Source organism: Ictalurus punctatus, chromosome 16 (assembly GCF_001660625.3).
Source record: "Ictalurus punctatus breed USDA103 chromosome 16, Coco_2.0, whole genome shotgun sequence".
NCBI lineage: Eukaryota > Metazoa > Chordata > Actinopteri > Siluriformes > Ictaluridae > Ictalurus > Ictalurus punctatus.
The window spans coordinates 22502653-22524257 of NC_030431.2; the positions used below are offsets into that span (position 1 = coordinate 22502653).

The 21605-nt window shown below is 39.6% G+C and overlaps 1 protein-coding gene across 2 annotated transcripts in view; it reads left to right on the plus strand.

Moving 5' to 3' along the window:
* gfra2b (GDNF family receptor alpha 2b) overlaps positions 1-21605 on the plus strand; it is a 93071-nt gene that overhangs the window by 38894 nt on the left and 32572 nt on the right. For both annotated transcript variants that reach the window (XM_017488386.3, XM_017488387.3), the window contains exon 3: positions 4019-4096. In XM_017488386.3, the coding sequence (XP_017343875.1) occupies positions 4019-4096 (78 nt within the window). The remainder of the gene's footprint in view (positions 1-4018; positions 4097-21605) is intronic.

The window sequence follows — 21605 nt, forward strand, 5'->3', positions numbered from 1 at the left end:
TGGGCTCTGCTAATATATGCACGCAGTATTAGGTTTATACACAATAAAATGTTAGCGAGCTAGGTAATGTAGCTACCGATTTTAATTATACAGTAGCGTAATTGACTTAATGTTGGCTAGTAATATGATATCGCTAATGCTAGAGATATAATATATAATGCTAGAGATATATCATATAATGGTAATGTTAGCTAAGCTAAATAGTTAGTGGGCTAATATTTGCTGTTTTAGGTAGCTGCCTAGCTAAGGTAATGTTGCTAAGCCATGATATTTTTAAATTAAAACCAATTTTAATCTGAGCAATATGTTGAGGTGCAGACCTGGAAAGAAAAACATGGTGATGTCACATGATCATTAATCAGTAAGCCTTAGTAAGTATTGCTTAATAAACAATACAATCACCATTTAAAATTCTTGTTTAATTTTTACAGTGTAATTATAGTATTGTTCCAAATATTCTTGGTCCATACATCTCTGTTGTAGGCCTGGATGATAAAGGTGATGTAGTTCACCACAGAGGGACTAATTTGTGACTTTCTACCACTAACCCTCATTGTTTTAAGCTCTAGTGCTCAGGGAGCAGCGAGCACTCGGATAAACGCCGGTGTCAGGATAAATGCCTAATCTTTCATCACGGTGAATGTTGTAGTCAGGATATTGTATTATAACAGTGTTGTATTTGGGCAGAAAGTTCACTTGAAGTATTTTTAAAAAATAGGATTAAATCTTGAACAGAGTTAGCTGACTAACATCTAGCTTGATAACTAATGCTAGCTATTTACATATGCCATCTCCTAGGTTGTGTTTTGCTCTGTACTATACTGTAGCTACATTCAGCACTGAACACTGTTCATTTCTAGCAATCTATAAAAAAAAAAAAAAACCTCTTGCAGCACAGAGCAAACTGCTAACTAGACTAACCAGATATTAACTGTGCTGCTCACTGTCTGCACACATTAGCTGGCTAAATGTAGGAAATGTCTAAATTTGAGAAAATGTCCTGGATTCAGCTTTAGTTTCATTATGATGTGCTTATGGTCTAATACTGCATCATGTGTGCGCATGTTTGCATTGCTTTAACCCCTCTGCTTTAACATTATGTCTCTAGCATTAGCGATATCACATTACTAGCCAACATTATGTCAATTACGCTACTGTGTAATTAAAATCAGTAGCTAGGTTACCTTGCTCGCTAGCAATTTTATTGTGTATGAACCTAATACTGTGTGCAGCATGTAGAAATAACATTTGGGGGTGTGCTCTTATAGGAAAAATAGCTACGCCATGCTGGTGTGATGCGGACAGATGGAGAACGGAGTTACTGTTACAACACCAAAGTGGATTATTTTCCAATAACAGCACAGTCCAAAGTGTGTTATTCTACTTATACCACTTATACAAATAATCTGCCATTGTTTACAAGTTTTCATTTATTAACAAATGACATGCCATGCTTTTTAATCATGTATAGCGACATTGGTCAATTATAAAAGATTTGCAACAACTATTGGCCAAATTCCTGCCTCTCAACCGTTAGCCTACTCTCGCATGAACACGCGAAGGTGAAGCTCTGTTGTGTTCAGCTATTGTTGTGCTATTGTTGCTTGACAATAGCAGCAAATGACCGCTGTCCTGAGTCGAAACAACGCCCATGGCCATATAAGGTCATTTTTAAGTTCATGTTATCGCATTGCTTCGTATTACATGGCCATTTAAATGTGTAAATGATTGCAGAAGGTTCACTCGTGGCATCTGATATTTTATTTTATTCCATGGACATTCAAAAGAATGTAGGAAAAAATATAAAACGTGGACAGAGTGAAAACAATTTTATTTATATATATATTTATGTCTGCTTTCACAGTAACACTGCTTTGAACGCTATTAAGAAAAGTCAGGTAACCAGGATAATGCACAGAATCAAATGGCTGGGTAAAGGTCAGATAAGAAACAAACTAAGCTTTTACTTTGCAGAGTCTCTTTTGAACTCTGTCTCTGTGTGTGTGTGTGTGTGTGTGTGTGTGTGTGTGTGTGTGTGTGTGTGTGTGTGTGTGTGTGTGTGTGTGTGTGTGTGTGTGTGTGTGTGAGTGAGAGAGAGAGATTGGGAACAGGTGCGTGTAATCAAAAGTCTGGCGACTGGGTGAGGGTTAGCAGCAGTGGGTTCCGGGGGTGGCTATGTTGATAGGCTGATTCCTGGAATAGACTGTTCCTGAAGTGGAGTTCATGGACTGAAAGGACTTGACGCTAGATAGCATTAAGGCCAGTTTATTCCTAAAGCTGTGCAGTGCCTTTTCATTAACACTGGCCATTGTTATACCACAGCACAGTTGATTGATTGCTCGAATCTGATTAATCAGGAAGTGGGCATTATTTTTTTCTCTGTAACAGGAGTGATAGATTAATATCAATGCGATCATTCGAATACGCTATTGTTTGTACAGTAACAGCTCGTTACTGTACAAGCTCATACACAGGGGCTTGTACGACAGATTCTCCACATTATCTAGGACTAATAATAAACAGATTGTTTTAAAAGTGTTGTTTAACAAAGTAAAATGTATCATCATTGCTCTGGTGACATGTTTTGCTATTAGAAATTTAGTTTAAATTTATGGAAGGAGTTTCGGTTGAAGTGTTTTGTAACAGTCATGATGCCTTGTGAAATTTAGCAGCACAGAAAAGTCTTAGTACAGGGGTTTACGCCTTCCAGTTTTACAGTAAAGAGAGCGAGAGAGAGAGAGAGGTAAGGCATTGATTGTTTGTCACAGCTACAGCATAAGTGAGAACAGGAACTAACTTGTCTCTCGGATGTTCCACAACATTAAATCTCACGATAAATCTGTTCAAATGCATGATGTGTCGTTCATTAATAAATTAAACACTGTAATTGCTGTGGCATACGTGGAATAACATACGACAGCCAATATAGCGCACATGGGAGTAATGCACTTTGGAGCGTAGCATCACTTCCCTCAGCATGTATTATTTGAGTTATCAAATGAGTTAACCGACTGTTACTCCTACTGATGTTCCAGAGGGGAGGGGCTACACTTAGTTTCGGCTTGAACTGTACAGTATAGCATGCATAATTGTTTTTGTTTTTTTCTTCTAAAATGAATTAGAATATTGTAAACAACACTACGTCTGATGTAAAATGACTTGTCATTGTGGTCCATCAACTGCCAGATTATTTAATAGTTTTGTTTTGTTCTCATATATTTTAAGGTGGCTTCATGTTAAGGCTGTATTTATTCATGTATTATAGATTTACTTGCTCTAACATGAAGTCTAGAACTAAAACATGACATTGAATGTTGTGGAATATCACATGACTACACCACAGATTCAACTCATTTGAATTCTCATTGTTGATTATTCCGAAAATGTTGATCAATTTTTTTTCTTATAGCAACAACTCTGAAAGTCGTTCCAGCGGTAAGGCGAATCACGGGGTTATATTAATGCGCTCGTTCTAATTCATCATGTTTATATAGTAACAGCTAAATCATAGGAAGCTTTAAATAATCTAAGCACGATAAACCGATAAACAGATTATTTGTTATCTAATAAAGAACATTGAACAATGTTGACGTTTTCATTTATTTAACATTTACGGAAGGAGTCTCCAGTGTTAGTCCTTTGTAACAGTAAGTTTTCCACCATGGGAAAGTCTTTAGAATGGTTTCCGGTTTCTCTGGAACATGATCACGTACTTGTTTTTGGATGTTCCACAGCATTTAACGTAACTATAAAAGGATTTTTTAAAAAGTATGACATGTCATTTTTTAATTAATAGAAAACGTAACGCCTGAAATAGACTAATTGCTGTGGCATAAGAGGAATAAAACACTTCAGGGCGTGCTGTTATTGGAAAATAATCCACTTCGAAACTCCGCATCGCACCACCCCGTCACTGATTAGTTTCCGTTAACAGCACATCCTCCGGGGTTTTATTCCTTACATAGCACATGTCTGGTAGACTCTACTGGATATGAAAATGTGATTTTTGTGTTTACAGGAGAAGAACTTTACGAGACGTCCCCCTACGAGCCAATGCATTTCTCAGATGAATTCCGACTCGCTTCTATTATTTCAGGTACAAGAGATTATTTTTAATTAAAAATGTGTTCATTCTGAATATTATTATGCCATGTGTTTCCCTATAAGGTTAACATCCGGGGGAGCAGCTTTGCAGTATCACACTCATATTTCTGTCACAAAAAGCCTGAAGCTATTGTTGTTTGTGTGTGTGTGTGTGTGTGTGTGTGTGTGTGTGTGTGTGTGTGTGTGTGTGCATGATTGAGCATGCATCTTTTTCTTTTTTTTCTTTTTTATAGCTTTTGTTAAGCAGAGATTTATTTGCACTTACTAAAACATTAATAAAGGCTTTAAGGTTTAACAGCTTTATATTTGGGTGTGTAATAAATGGCATCGGATTAAAACATTTTTAGCTTTTGCTTATTTGTAAACCTTGCTGATTCATTAGCAGATCTAATCCTGAGCTTGAAGGGAAAAACGTTGCACAAAAACAAACCAAATGCCTTGTGTGTTTAAGTACTCCTTGTTTTCTTTGTTTAAGACGGAAGTTTTCATTAAGACCGCATTATACATCATCACGTTTTAGCAGTGAGCTCACTGAGATGTTATCTTTCTTATCTATTTAGTTGGAAATATTGTTAATGCATCAAGTCACACGAGACAGAATCGTTTACAGTGATTAACCCATTCGTGTCCGAAACCGATTACAGTAAAGCTAATGCTACAAGCTAATAATACAGTGAAACTGATCATTTCAGAATGTAAACGTGGAAAGCTGATGGGTTCATTTCTGTTCACAGTGATGGTGAATTTGATGGCGGTTTGCTTCATTTCGTACCGATGGAATCATAAGGAAATGTATTAACCATATTTCGGCTCTCAGCTTTAACGTTTACCTCGTGGCAAATAGTAACAAATACACAAAGTGTGAGATGATCTAGGGGGCCCTCATCTGTTCTCGTCACTTCCAGCTGAGCATGTTGAGCTCTGAGTGACTCTTCAGGCATGAAATAGTGCAGGGGGAAAAGAAATGAAAAGCGTAAAGCAAACAAACGGCAAACACACTGACATGGTAAGCAGTTTGTGCCTGCATTCTGCATCATAATCTTGTATAATATATATTTAAAAAATAAGAAATTTAAGCACTGTGCATTACTGAAACACATAACATGCTTCTACATGTCGTAAATATGTATTTGAGGCAGGCTAGCACAAAAAAAGTGGGGCGTCTATGGGGAACAAAGTGGAGAAATGGACCGTGTATCTGATTAAATACTTCATTTGATATACTAAACTTGCACAATTAGTGACAGGCAGTTATGCATGTTATTTGTTCCTTGCTTGTTTGCTCAGAGGTTTATATACACTGTTGCAAGGATAGAACTACTTCTGAAATGTTTTTTTTTTTTTTCACTCTGGAAGATATATTTTATTTATTTAGGTGAAATAGTTATCCAGGAAAACGAATGCTCCTTTGTAATTATTTACAAATTAATGTAATTGTTTATTGAGCTGCTTTATTTTAATGCAGCTCTGGCAACCCTGGACATATGTCACAAACACGTACATCCATCCTTCCTTCCATATTCCTTACCGCTTATCCTACCCAGGGTCACAGGGAGCCTGGAGCCTACCCCAGGGAACTCGGGGCACAAGGTGGGGGACACCCTGGACGGGGTGCCAACCCCATCACAAGCACAATGACTCACATTCACACATATAGACAATTTGGAAATGACAATCAACCTACAACATGTCTTTGGACTGGGGGAGGAAACCGGAGTACCACGCACAACACGTGCATCAATTTGCTCAATTATGACAAGGGATTTTTTCTGGTTTTGCTTTCTCGTAAATTTTCAAATAGGAGCTCAGTCATTATATTCAAGCTTGCTTTTGTCACATCTCCCAAGCCATTTCCCACACTGTAAAACCGGATAAGTTAATTTAACTCAAAAAATTTGAGGAAACTAAGCCAAATACACTTAAATATAACAAAAATTTAACTCAAACTTGTTATATTTAAGTGTATTTGGTTTAAAGAAATTGATTTATCTTCTTCAAATTTTTGAGGTAATTAGTTTCCTCAAATTTTTTTGAGTTAAATGAACTTATCCGGTTTTACACTTCAGAATTTCTCACCATCACTTCCACAACAAACTCCATTTCCCAGAATATACCGCCAGATAATGTAGATAAGGTGCTGCATGTGCGTATTTCCCACATGACCATCACGTGCCCGGTTTATACTTGAGTTTACGTCCGTGTGCAAAATCAGTGAGCAGCATTGTTCATACACTCACCTACATACTTTATTGTACATCTAGGGGATTAAAACCAATATCCACTCAATGTCACATCAGGACCAAAACATCTCTGATTGTTTGGTTTCCAACAGTCAAAACTTTCCGTTGTCTAGATTACTGTCATGAGCTATGTAGGTTTGAAGGCTACGTGAGAGGTGTTTAAAATCCAGCATTAAGTGTTTGTTTGATTACTCATTGCCTGATTATCTCCTTGCCTGTCCCAAACGGCTGACCTTTCTCCTGCCTGACTTCCATATTGTATTTGCCATTTTTGGTTTCGGTTGCTTACTGGTTTTAATAAAGCTCTGCAGTTACTTCCAAACCTGTGCACGAATCTTGACAGCTTTCTAGAACTGCAAAGTTGATAAATGGGATGTGCTTTCATAAATTCAAACCGTAATTATCTGATAATACAGAGCAGACTTTCTGTACAGACAGGCCATTGTGTATCATATTGATTGTACATTATGCAGTTTTCTTAAATATGTGATTGCAGAACGCAGCCATAAATAGGTCACATTACATAAGAGTCTAACCAACTAACCAAGATGTGTCACTGTACATCCTAGTGCTTCTGAAGTGTGAAAAATCTGGACAATTAGCTAAAATGTACATGAGGTCAATCTGAATTAACAGCAGTAGGAGTGAAATCCTGTCTTCTTATTTATTCTGTAATAAATTTCATAGACTTTAAAAGAAACATTAAGATTCTGTTCTATATAAAAGTGAGCGTTTTTTTTTTTTTTTTTTCGGAAAAGGAAAACGTCAATATAAATGCATGAAGTTTAATCCATCATGTTCGTTTAAAAGGCTGAAGGTGGCATAACACATGCCACATGAAGAGAACACACAGCTGTGCAAAGATAAATTCAGGTGTTTAAAGGGTTATAGGAACTTAAATGATGCGAGTCTGACAGTAATTCTCGACCGTAATTATTACATTTAAGACGTGAAGTCAGAATAGATGCTCTAAAGAAAGTTTACTATCTATCAGACATGTCTCCTCTACTCGACAAAGGTACACGTTATTCTTGTCAGTGTTTTTATAGCTCATGTTATCTTACAGTATACAGTATAGTATTTTTATAACTCCTGTCCCCACCATTAAGGATAATGTAATAGAATTTCATAACTTAGGAATAACATGTAAAATTATTTCTAAGACGTTGAACATCCGAGTAAGCACTGTTGGATCAATAGGGAGGAAATGGAATCTGCCTCACACCACCCAAGCACTGCCTAGACAAGGCCATGCCTCAAAACTAGACAATGACTGGTGAGGGAAGCGACAGTGAGGCCAACAGTCTCTCTGAAGTAGTTAAAAAAAGTGGCTGAGAGTGGAGTGAAGGTACACCAGACAACCATTTCAATAGCTGTGCATTATTGAGGACTGTATGAGAGTCCTCAATTGTATTGCTTAAGAAGAGCCATATGAAAGCATAAGAGTGACCCGCGGAAGATAGTGTGATGAGACCAAGCTCGACAATTTGTTTGAGACAAGTTTCAAAGCACTATGAGTGGCGCAAATTAACACAGCTCCGTTAACGCCATGAAATATGGTGGTGGCAGCATCACGGACTTGGGATGCTTTCCATCCTCAGAAACTGGGCTTCTTGTCAGATTTTAACGGAGAATGGATGGAGTAAAATACAAGGAGATGTTAGTATAAGAGAACCTGCTTCAGTCTGCTAAATCAAACTAAAGCTTGAGTGCTTAAAAAAGGTGAATGTACTACAGTGTTCTTTTGCGAGGACTGTATATGTATATGTATAGACAGGCATTTCTACTGCAAGTCAAAGTGAAATTCTGCATCGAACAGCAAACAGGAACATTCATTTTCATCTGGCTGAGAAAAAGGATGACCTTTTCTCTTATCTGGTGGCAGAGAAGCAACACACACCCCATGCACTGTTCAGGTTTAGACAGGCGCATCCCAACAGGCAGTTACACACACATAATATAAAAGACAAACTCTTCAAAATATTATTATTACCCTCAGGTCCATAACCTGCAAGTCTCATCCCAAAGGCCATCAGTGTCTTGTGTCTTTGTAGACTTTACTGGCCACAGGCTGATCCCGTCATGGATACATTCTAACCATTCTCCTGTCCACCAGTTCCAGGCGTCAGAATTCAACTCACTGATGAAGTTCACCTTCTTGATGATTCAGTCTTTCCTGACTTAACTCCAGTGACCTAAGTGCTGACTTCACTTTGTTTTAATTGGTCTGCATTAGTCACTATTACAACCTCAATTCAATCAGACCACCAGAGGAGAACAAAATGAATGTGTATGAATCATAATTGCAGCAGAGAGGAAAGGCTGGTGTGATTCAGAGACCCAGTGGTGGCTTTTTTTTTTTTTTCATCCCTTGTGCTGTCACCTCTGAAATTTGATTGCACAGCGGCATAACAGAGAGCATCAAGTGACGAGACTTTACCTGGGATTTTCTGTGTGAAATACAGCGAGAGAGAGCGAGTGAGAGAGAGGGAGAGAGAGAGAGAGAGAGAGTATACCAATATAAGAAATAACATGTGCTGATGGAATGGAACAAAACCCATCCTCGATCCTGCTGTCATGAAAAGCCATTTATTTTTTCCCATTCCTTATGTGCCACGTCACATTTCTCATTATTTACACTGAAAGGTAATGAAAGGTAATCTGGATCCTGATATGAGAGCGACAGTACTGCCGTCAGAGAGTAACACACCACCTGAAACACACCACAGAGAAATATGTAGAGGTTCATACAGCTGAGAAACAATTTTATCAGTAAACAAAAATGCACTTGGCCATGAAGCACTTATTTTATAGGCTGTATGTGTGGAAAAAAAGTATTTTTTTAGTGATGCATAGGCTTAAAGAACATGTTGTTCTCTGCTCACATCTTGGAGGGCATTTAATTCAATACTTTTTGTTTATTCATACATTTAATAATTCATGTCAATGTAATCAATGCAGTTTTTATGGATTTCATAGAATTCTACTGAAAACTGCTACAAATCTATATTTTAAGTTGAAAGCACACAAGTGTATAGAATGTATTTGTATGCTGTAGCATTACAATTTCTCTTCAGTGGAACTAAGAAGCCCAAACCTGTTCCAGCATGACAAGGTCCCTGTGCACAAAGCCAGCTCCATGAAGACCTGGTTTGAGAAGGTAGATTAAGGTGGAAGAACTCGAGTGTCCTGCACAGAGCCCTGACCTCAACCCCACCGAACACATTTGGGATGTACTAGAACATCGACTGCACCCCATTCCTCCTCAACCAACATCAGTGTCTGACCTTACTAATGCTCTTGTGGCTGAATGATCACGAATCCCCACAGCCACGCCCCCAAATCTAGTAGAAAGCCTTCGTGGAAGAGTGGAGGTTATTATAAGAGCAAAGGCAGACAAAATCTGGATTGGGATATTCAACAAGAACATATGTGTGTGATGATCAGGTGTCCACAAACGTTTGGCCATATAATGTACAATCTATGGAACTTGCTGCCAGTGGCAAATGCAAATACTCTGCTGGATGGAAGATTTTAGGTGATCGTGCACTAAAATGCAGTAAATAGTTAAAAAATATATATATGTAATCAGAAATCCTTTTTACAGAGAGGTTCTCTAATGTTCATACGACTGGCATAGGAGAGAAAAGAAAACAGAATATTCATTTGCTTCCTAATTATCAGCACCATTAACATTATTTGTAAAGTGTTAGATTTGACAGAATATTTCATATTTTGCTGTTTTGAGCGTTGTCGGCTGAAATTTTTCATTGGCATCCCAAGAAACACAGTTACCTGATGTTCTATATATATACACGTGACTAATTCTAGGCAAGTCGAACATCGATTTCATTTCATATTCATGAACTCAAAATATTCTCTATTTACCTCGACAGAAATCAAGGACACCATAAATGTCCTGCAAGCCCCGTGAGCACATGAGATGGGCAGGTTTAGGGTCTCAGAGATATCAAAACACCTGCACAAACCCTTCCAGATTCATATGGCAATTGGATCATCTCCCGTTTTATAGGCGATAGAAATATTTCTCTTTTAGAGTATTTTTGAGTGATAACTCCTACTAGCGGTTGCTAATGTTAACTTGAGGAGCCACGCCAAATCCATAAAGGAATTGAAATATTTGCTGGACTTTACTGGATATAATGAGAGTATGTCATGCAGCGGAGTCGGAGAGTTATGCGAGTGCAGGTTAGCCTTTTATTAAAAAGACGCTGGCAAACAATTCCAAAATGTGAGGCAAGGATCATAAGCATGAAACAGGCAGAAGGGCAGGTGCTCAGCAAACAGAACAATATAGGCAAAACCAAAATCGAAAAACCAGGCAAGAATAAAAACCAGAATAGCGAGATACAGACACAAGGCTTGGGTTCAGAAACACTGAGCATTACTTTCCAACTGAGCATGTGTCCAAGTCTGTATATGTCTATGTGAGTCTTAGTGTGAACAGGTGTGCGTGATTAGAACTCGGAAGATGGTCTGCGTCGGAAATCATGCTATGATAGTACCTACTGCATTCGATTCAGTACCTACTGCTCGGCCGCTGATACAGTACGTACTGATCAGTATAAGTGGTATGAATACAATCTGGACGTACTAAGCAGCGCAGATTCGGACAGCTCTTCCATGCCAGTCCAGTTGCATTATGGGATATCTCAGCATCCACTGTGTCCATTGGTTCCATACTGCAGAATCTCAGCGGAAGCAGTAGGTCATCCGGGTATTTCTCGCATATTGTTTTATGTATACTGAGAATTCAGACATACTACATTTTGGCGTACTGCTTTTCGCCTACTGTGTAGTAGGGTAGTAGGGATATTCGGACGCAGCCATGGGGAACGTGTCGGTGGAGTGTTGTGCAAGGGATTGTAGTTTGTGGCGGCCATGTTTATAGGCCCTACTTTATTTGTAGGTCTACCATTTGATCTGGCCCACATCCTCCCTTGGATTAACGGTGGTTAACTCATCCGAATCTTGACTGCAAAATCACAGCCAGAGCTTTACAGCGGGGCCATTTTCAACTCTAAAACGAAATGTGATACAAGCATCGGTTGTATTTTTGCCCACATTCCAAAGTCGAATATAAACTTTAAATGACGCTGCATACAACTTTTGGCCCAACATACACATGCACAAAAGCACAGTTTGGGTCTTACCTGCCTTAAGTCTGCTAAATTTGGCACAGAATCATCTGTTGTCCAGAGAGTTTCTTTTTCAGAAAGGATTCCCCTTTAGGAAGCCGGAACAATCCAAAGAACCCTCGAGGAACCCTGACCGTATGTTCACATTAGCAGGCAATAAATCAACATGATGCTGTTAATTTTCCATGTGCGTGCATGACACAGAGCCATGATTTCACCAACAGCAACAAGCAACATTTGAACTGATATTTTCTCAGTTGTATGTAAATTAGATATGATGCGGTAAAGCTAGAAATCCGAACAACTGGCTTGAATGATTCTTTAGACCAATGTTTTCTTCAGTCCCACACTCAGAACTTTAGTTTCTACCTGTAGTTCATTTCTATTTACTGTTTGGCTTGCAAAAATGGAAGAAAACTTTAAACTTTAAACCTAAACTTTAAAATAACCATGGTTTCATCGTATGTCCTATACGACCTCTTAGTAAATGTATATAGAGACATTATGAAGAAAAATAAAGCTTAAATAGGAACAGGTAGAGATTGTTGTTGCCTTTGGTCACCGTATGTCACTAGTAGAGTTAGCTTCCTTTACTAATCTGTCAGTGAAGCTAGTATGAAGTCTAGCATGTAACATGTAAATCAAACTATATTATATAAATATATTTTAATCAAAAGTGGTGTGTATAAAGTGTATAGGGGCTGTAGGCTATACGTTTTTACTTTATTCTTTATGTTAACTAAAAAAAACAATGGTGGCAACAGTAGCAGTCGCTGAACACCTACAAGGCACAAACTACAAGCGACACGAGCGACTTGTCACTTGCTAGTTTGAACACAGGCTTATTTGTAACAGTGTAGAACCAATGCAATATAGTTGTTTATTCTGGAAGCTGACAAAATTCTCTCATGCCCCAGAACTTCACCCACAAGAAATATGCTCTCCTCTGCCGAAACATTGACACCTGCAGCAACTTTGATTGCATGCCGCAGGCTTAATTGTTCAAACGCCATTTTCTCCCGGGCCGTGATAACACCCAGCGAGGAAAACACACCGCCAACTCTGTGCTAATCACACTAATAAACCAAAACATGCACCACATAATGGAGTTAACAGAAGCAATGGGAATCAAAATGATAAATTATAAACAAATAGAGAATAAACAGAGAAAAGCACGATGATGCACACTTAAACTCAAATGCCGAGTAATATGCTCAGGGAACACATTTTCTCAAAGAGCGGGACAGATACAGATAGGCAGGGACAGGGACAGGCAAAGAGAGAGGGATAGTCAGAGAGAGCAGGGGAGACTGACAGACTGGGACAGGAACTGACAGAGAGTGGCACAGGGAGAAAGACAGGGACAGACAGAGACAGGAACAGTTCCAGCGAGAGACAGACAGAAGGACAGACAAAGAGAGGGACAAACAGACAGGGACAGTTAGAGAGAGGGACAGACAGAGAGAAGGACAGCGGGAGACAGGGACAATTAGAGAGAGAGACATAGCGACAGAGGCAGACATTCATAAAAAAGGGACTTATAGAGAGAGTGACAGTCAGGGTGAGCAGACAGAGACCAAGACAGAAATACAGAGACTGAGAGAGGGGCAATCAGAGACAGAGAGACATGGTCGGGGTGAGGGGGTACATACAGAAACAGATAGACAGAGACAGGTTCAAGTCAGAAGAAGGGATAGATAGAGACAGATGGAGAGAGAGACAAAGAGAGAGACGGACAGTCAGAGTGAGACACGGAGAGGGACAGAGACAGATAGGGACAGGGAGGGACAGACAGAGAGATAGGCAGAGGGACAGACAGAGAGAGAGACAGAGGGGCAATCAGAGGGTGGGACACACAGAAAGAGGGACAGCTTATTGAATTGAACTGAATTTAATGAAATGGTAGTCAGGACCAGCCATGCCTTAGTGTGGTGACAGAAGTGAGGAGACGTGACGGAATGTGAGCAACACAGCGAGGACAGCTCTAACCAATAAGGGACTGTGACATTTAAAGGACATTTAACTCTGCACCACGTACGGAGCAGTGGAATATTACAGTGTTTGAAAGGAGTGGTGTGTTTCTAATCGATTAGTGCAGGAAGACCTCACTGTGACTGAGACAGACTTCAAAACAGCTTTCTGTCTCTTCAAGTGCAAAACACACAGCAAGCAAATCACATCAGATCATCTGAATTCATCACATCAGGCTGTGCCGCTTTATGTGACGCTGCATATGGCTGAGAACGGACAGTTTCATGAACAATCATGAAAATAAGTGCTGTGGAACAGAAGGAAGGAAGGAAGGCAGGAACAAACGAATGAAGAGAGGAACAGAGGAGAGAGGAAGAGAGTTAGGTCAGTGTGTCATATTTGTTTATATGTTAGTTTATATATAGAATAGAAAGAAAGAAAGAAAGAAAGGGGGTTGAAATGTTGGACAAAAAGAAGAAGGAAAGGGGTAATAGAAGAAAAAAATAATAAAAAGTACAGAAACTAGAAAAGTGGAAAACATGACAGACATATGAAAAAGAAGGAAAGGAAAGAGATATTGAATAAAAATAGAGAAAAATAGAGAATATTAGTAAGAAAGAAGAATGGAGAGGTATTAAAGAAAGAAAAAGAAAAAGAAAAACACATAAATCACACCAGACCATATCTGATGAGACCAAGGTGTAACTTTTTGGGCATAATTCTAAAAAATATGTTTTTCTCAAAAACAAGGGGCTTTATGAAGATAGAGGGAATCATGGATAGCTCCAAATACCAACTTGTGGAATAACTTGAAGTGGGCTATGCACAGGAGACCTCCTCGTGATCTTATAGCTCTGGAGCATTTTTGCAAGGAAGAGTGGAGTAAAATGAGAAATGAAGTCAGTCAGTCAGTCATTCAGTCAGGGCCTGTTTACACGAGTGCATTTTCATTTTAATACGCATAACTTTTGTTACGGTTACGCCGGTCGTCTATACTACTCCAGTGTTTTTGACCCTCGAAAACAGAGACTTTCGGAAACGCCAAAGACCCCGTTTTAGTTTGAAAACTCCGGGCTTGCATTTCAGTGTAAACAGACCAAAACGAAGACTTTTGAAAACTAATCCTTCCCTGATTCGTCAAGCTCCTACCATATGACCGTTACGCTACCTTGATCGTATACACAACACGGAGACTGAACCGCAAACTTTGCTGGCTTTGTTATCATTCTTAACAGCCATTGTGCAGATAAATTCTGTATTTTATTTTACTGCAGCGGCCTACATGCGCAAGAGGCGAGCTACAATTAGAGTGATCGCAAACAAATCTCATTTCAAGCGGTGTAAGCCCTACATGGAATGCCGGGGTGGACTAGTGACCAACTTCCTGTTTACACTTGTATGTGCATTCCCAGTGCAAATGTATGGTTATGTGACATGCATTTTTGGTCGTGTAACATGGACGGAGATCGCTTCTGAAACACGGCGGAAACACCAGTGTGGACGAGGATTGTTTTCATTTGAAAACACCGTTTTCAAATGAAAATGCTCTAGTGTAAACAGGGCCTCAATCAGTCCTTCATTCAGTCAGTCATTCATTCAGTCAGTCCTTCAATCAGTCAGTCCTTCATTCAGTCAGTCAGTCATTCATTCAAACAGTCATTCATTTAGTCAGTCATTCAGTCAGTCCTTCATTCAGTCAGTCATTCAGTCAGACAGTCATTCAGTCAGTCATTCAGTCAGTTCTTCATTCAGACAGTCATTCAGTCAGTCCTTCATTCAATCAGTCCTTCATTCAATCAGTCCTTCAGTCAGTCATTTAGTCAGACAGTCATTCAGTCAGTCCTTCATTCAGTGAGTCATTCAGTTGGACATTCAGTCAGTCCTTCATTAAATCATTTATTCTGTCACTCATTCAGTCAGTCCTTCATTCAGTCAGACAGTCATTCAGTCATTCAGTAAGTCCTTCATTCAGTTAGTCATTCAGTCAGTCCTTCATTCAGTCAGACAGTCATTCAGTCATTCAATCAGTCGGTCCTTCAGTCAGACATTCATTCAGTCAGACAGTCATTCAGTCAGACATTCATTCAGTCAGACAGTCATTCAGTCATTCAGTCAGACAGTCATTCAGGCAGTCATTCTGTCAGACAGTCATTCAGTCAGTCATTCAGTCAGTCATTCAGTCAGTCATTCAGTCAGTCAGACATTCATTCAGTCAGACAGTCATTCAGTCCTTCATTCAGTCAGTCATTCAGTCATTCAGTCCTTCATTCAATCAGTGAGAGAAAATGCCTCTGGTAGGTGCTCTTCAAAAAGATGCTTTAACAAACACCATGCCACCCGTTTTTGCATCTGTAGATGAGTAATGTGTGTTTGATAGCTGATGAAAATTAAAATGGTAATGTACTCAGTCCTTCGGACCCAGTTGTATGACGGTTTCATCATAGCATGTTGCTTTTAAGGAACCAAACCCAGATATGTTCTTTCTTCCAAAACAGATTCCTGGACTTTGATGTGAATGGGCCCTGCAGTCATTTCTTCCCTGATTCTCTCCTCTCAGAGATGAAACGAGGCAGTGTTTGTGTCTCTCACCACTCTGAGTGTGTCGGGATTTCGAAGAACTTGGCGCTGAGCTTCACGCTGCTTGAAACAAGGCTCCACTTTCCACTAACGTGACCTTACGAAAGCCTCTGTCTCTGTGCGATTCTGTTTTGAAGCCCTCATTTGATTCCCTGCGCTTAAATAAAACATGCGGTGAATCGCCGGAGGGATGGAAGATACTGAGATACGGAGAGACCCCCTCCTGTCAGCACCGTAACAAGCTCACTCCGCTGCCGTGATAATTGGCCATCGCACACGCATACGCACGGAATATTTATCAGTCCTGCCGAGTCCCACAGCATCGCAAACATGTCCCCTTCAGCTGTGTGTGTGTGTGTGTGTGTGTGTGTGTGTGTGTGTGTGTGTGTGTGTGTACATGTGTGTGGGATTGTGTCGATGCCAAGGTTGAGATAAAATAAGAACGAAAGGAATATCAGAACAAATAGAGATCCACAAATGTGTAGAAATGATAAAAGAAAAAACTAAAAAACAGAGAATAATCAATGGAAACGATGAAAGAAAATAAGAAAGAAAGAGAGAAAGAAAACAACTAAACTGAACAAATGACCCAGGCAAAATAATAGAAATAAGAATGAAAGAAATTAAATGAGAAAAGAACTCTAAGAAAGTATGTAACAGAAAGAAAGAAAGAAACAAACAAACAAACAAACCAACAGACATACAGACCAGAAATATTAATCACAAAGCTAGGAAGAAAAGAAACAAATGAGAAAGAAAGAAAGAATGAATGAATGAAAGAAAATAATAGGAAAAGGGAGATGAAAGAACAGACGGAAATACAAAAGAAACAGATAACACAAGAAATAATAAGAATGTGTGTGTATGAGAGAGAGAGAGAGAGAGAGAGAGAGAGTCTAGAATGGAGAGAATAGAATGATGAATGTGGTGAACGGAAGAAAAGAAGGGAGAAAAGAAAGAAGGGCAAATGAGACAGAGACTAAGATAAAGGAAGAGAAATACTGACAGTAGGTTAAAGCCTTGTATAACAAGCCTAGGAGATTTAGATTACATCAGAGCCTCGACAAGCATCAGCCAAAATGCGGCCTCATCCTGATTTGGTGTGAAGGCTCTCTCAGTGTGTAGTGAGGGAAGAAGAGGCAGAAAGCGGGACAGGGCCACTCCGCTCAGATCCGATTAGATTTTATGGGTCTGAACCCGAGGCAATGTGCTCGAACAAAACAAAACAAAAACAACTCGAGTGAAAATACAATACAGGTGATTTAGTCCACAAATCACAGAGGAGAAACACAATAAGTAGAACTCGATTTATGACATTAATATGAAAAAAGGTGCGCTTTACCTGCGGGCTGCTGTATTTCAGATTCAAAGCACAGCCTGAATAAACATGATGTTCTGCAGCAGAATCGGTGAAGAAGCGCACCTTTTCGTCTAAATGAATTACATCAGCAGTTTCAACTCGGGACTACAGAAAGTCGCTTATCCAACATTTCACATTGGGCGAAAACTAATTAAAGCTGCTTCAGAGAACAAAGGCGAGGCTTTTAGGAAAAATGCAATTAGAGTGCGGGCAAGTTGTTATCTGAGCAACTGAAAAGGTCAGAACATGTGACAGGTTTAACTCTGAGGCGACATACACAGAAGATTCACTGCAAGGCTTTAGGCATATTCTTCCCACACACCGTATAATTAAGCACTAATAACTCATTTCTCAGAACTAACTTGTGATGTATGAATGCTAGAAATCTGGCTATTCTGTTGCACTTATGAACTCCATTCCTTAGCCACATTCTTTAAAGGTACCTGCCTCACTGGGTAGCAATTAGCAAAAAGGAAAACACTGGAAGACATTTTAGTGCCATCATTTGTCATATCATGTCCCAGCTTTCAGTTCCCCAGACAAACAGGTTCAAAAACGAAAATACTTTTTTTTTTTCATTTGGGCTTCTGCGTGGTGCAATGAAAAAGCATTGTCCAGAAATCCCAAGTTTGAATCCTGACAATGCCACAGCCATCTGAGGCTGGGGGTCCAAGAGCTTTGTGCTCTCTGGGTGGGATTGATTATATACTGTCTCTTCCCAGTCAATCACACCATCTCAAGGCAATCAGGGGCAACTGTGAGCTCATGTATGTGGAAGAAGGTAGTGTTGGACATTCAGAAGTGAAGACCTGCAGACTCGGGTATATATTCAGCAGGATTCTTTATTGAGAATGTACTGTTTCAAGCTGCAGTCATCAAGTCTAAACAAGGGATCTGTATATTGTAGTTATATATATGCATAAAAAGCACTCAGGTGACGATCTTAAACAAATTATGCAAAGGAAGTACGCAGTTCTTCTTCAGGAACGCCCCAAGACGCTGGAGTTTCATCAGCCCTAAACCATATCAGCATAACTATACCACTCAGACACTTCATTATCATAGAGATAAAGAGAAGTCCAAACCTCACGTATTGCTGATCATGAACAATGGCCAACAATTCAAAGAATGGGACAGAGACACCAAGGGGATAAAAAAAAAAAAAAAGTTGATAGCTCTCAGTTATCATGCTCGTGTGACTCACAATAAAGAGAACAGGCACTGGCAGAAACCTAATACTAGAAACTTTCCTCAATGTAATCATTCAGCTGATGCTATATACTTATAGGTAAACAGTGACTCTTAATTTTGTATTCCTACAGTAGATAGAGTTCCACCCTCTGACACAGCATAAGCACGAGCTGGCAGAAACCAATTTAGGGGTTTCTCTTTAGAGTAAAGGGTGGCTACGTGACAATGTACTGTACTGGTTTGTTACCATTACTCTGTTTCAATGCAATTAATTAGCTAACCATACATTTTTACATCAGTTATCACTTTTTAGACTCAACAAGTTAGTTTTCCAGGCAACCAAAACATGGAACTGGCTAGCTTGCCAGTTGGGCTTGCTAATTTGATGGACAAAGGATTTGTCCACCCCTGTAAACAAATAGACTACTCTTCACTTAGTGATTAGCAAACTATCCATATAGCATTGCTACATAATGTTTGTGAGCATGCTAGCTGATTTATTTTTATATTGGGAATGACTGGCAATCTATGAACACAGTTATAACTTTTAACTGGTTACCTCGGTCACAGTGACAGTTTGGTCCACCATTTGTCAGACTTTCACAGAACTTGGGTCCAGTTAACATAATGATGGGATTGTCTATACTGAGAAAAACAAATGCAGTGCTGCTCTCAGATTTGGCAAAGATATAGGTGTATTAGAAGTATAGCTACCTGCCAAATCATACAGCCCTTATCTTGGGAGTATTCAAAGTCCGCCCAAAAATTCTTCCTGTCTGCGTTGCCTTTAAACTGGATCGCAGTGAGTGAATGTAGGGGACAAAATACTGAACAGCTTGGATAGTCCTTTTCCTCTTTGGCCCGGAGAACACATCAGCTGTTTTGTCCAAAAACTGTTTGAAATGCTCGTCAGACCACAAAACACGATTCCACTGTGCTACTGTCCATCTCAGATGAGAGCCAGCCCAGAGAAGTCGGCGGTGCTTCTGGACAGTGTTGATCTATGGCTTCTGCTTTGCATAATATAGCCTTAACTTGCATCTGTGGATGCAGCGGCGAATGGTGTCAAAGACAATTGCCCATGGCAGGATATCCATTACAGACTCATTTTTAAGACAGTGACGTCTGAGGGATCGGAGATCACATGCATTCAGAAGTGGTTTTCGGCCTCGCCCTTTACGCACCGGGATTTGACCGGGTTCCTTGAATCTTTTAATTATATTCTGCACTGTAGAAGGTGAAATGCCCAAAATCCTACCGATTTGTCTTTGGGGAATGTTCTTCTCAAAATGTTGGCGGATTGGTGAGCCTCGACCCATCCTTGCTCTTGAAGGACTAGGCCTTTTTTGGAGGCTCTTTATGTACTATGATTAGATGATTGCCTCACCTGTTTCACATCATCTTCTTATTTCAACTTGTCACATTGCTATTAGTCCTAAATTGCCCCTTTCCCAACTTTTTTGGAACATGTTGCGTGCATCAATTTCAAAATAAACGTTAATATCTTCAAAAAAAAATTATGCAGTTGATTAGGTAAAACATCAAATACCTTGTCTTTATACGTTTATTTTTTGTTTAAATACAAGTCAAACTACATTTACAAATCACTCCTCTTTGTTTTTATTAGCATTTTCCATACTGTCCCAATTTTTTCAGAATTGGGGTTGAACATGGGGTTGTACATGTTGTCTCCATGGAAACCACTTATTTATGACCATGTTTCTGAGTCATTAACCTTCAGTGTATATATACCTCAGCATTTACTTGTGAACTCTTGCACTTTTATTAGTCAATCAGTTACTAAGTGGTTTGTTACTGTCTTTTGCTGTTACTCATATGGTTGTTGCTTCTTTTTGAAGTCACTTCTTTTTGTTTAACTTTCCCTGAATATTCTTGCATTTTTGGATTTGCCCATTTTGTTACTAAAGGTCTCTGCATTACCGCCATTGTGCTGTGCACATTCCACCAAAAATTTTATACTGTCCCGGGAGAAAATATTTCCCACCATCTCTAATACAGCAGCTCTCTAGATCTCAGACAGAAAATGCTTGGGATGTCTTAAGTCAGTGCACCATAACTCAAGCATGTTATTCTAGTCAGGGTTGCAGCGGATTCGGAGCACTGGGCATGAGGCAGGAATATACCCTGGATGGTGTGTATTGCAGGTCACCGTGCACACACTTTCACACTTTTAGATGTTTTTGGGAGGTGCGAAGAAACAGGAATACCTGGAGAATCCCCACAGGGACATAGGAAGAATATGCAAAACTCTTCACAGACAGAAACCCAAGCTTAGAATTGACCCAGGGACCCTGGAGTTGTGAGTTGATCTTGCTACACACTTTGCCACCATGCCACCTTTCAATTCTGAATAACCATGGCATTAAATTATGTTTAAAGAACAGATTACCATGGTTGTTATGTAGATGCATAACAGATTATATTGTTTCATGTACTAATGTCAGGTTGTCTCCAGAACTTATAACTCTGTTAGATGTTCCGCTAGCTCTGGAAGAACTTTTCAAAAGGCAGTAGGCCAATAATAGAGGTGTTGATGGGTTTCCAATTACGTTATATAAAAGAAAATGTTCTGGACGTAGAGCTGACAAGTCTAATGTTATAGCAGCAACTCACCTGCCAATGGATGGTATTGACTCTACTGCCTCCATTCATATAAATAACTGGCAACCCATTGCTCTTTTGAGCTTGGTCTATAAAAGTTTCTCAAAAAGTCTCGCTAACTGACTGAAATTTAAATGATATCCATTATGCTCAAGGGCCAGACCTTTTGTATTCCTGAATGGTCAATTATGGGTAATCTGTTTCTGATTAGAGTGGCACAGTGACACATTGGGTAACATTACCACCTCACAACTCCACGATCCCTGGTTTTGGTCCTGGACTCGGGTTACTCCCTGTATGATATTTTGCGTATTCTCTCTGGGGCTGCTTGGATTTCCTTAGGGTTCTCTAGTTTCCTCCCACATCACTAAACAATCCTGG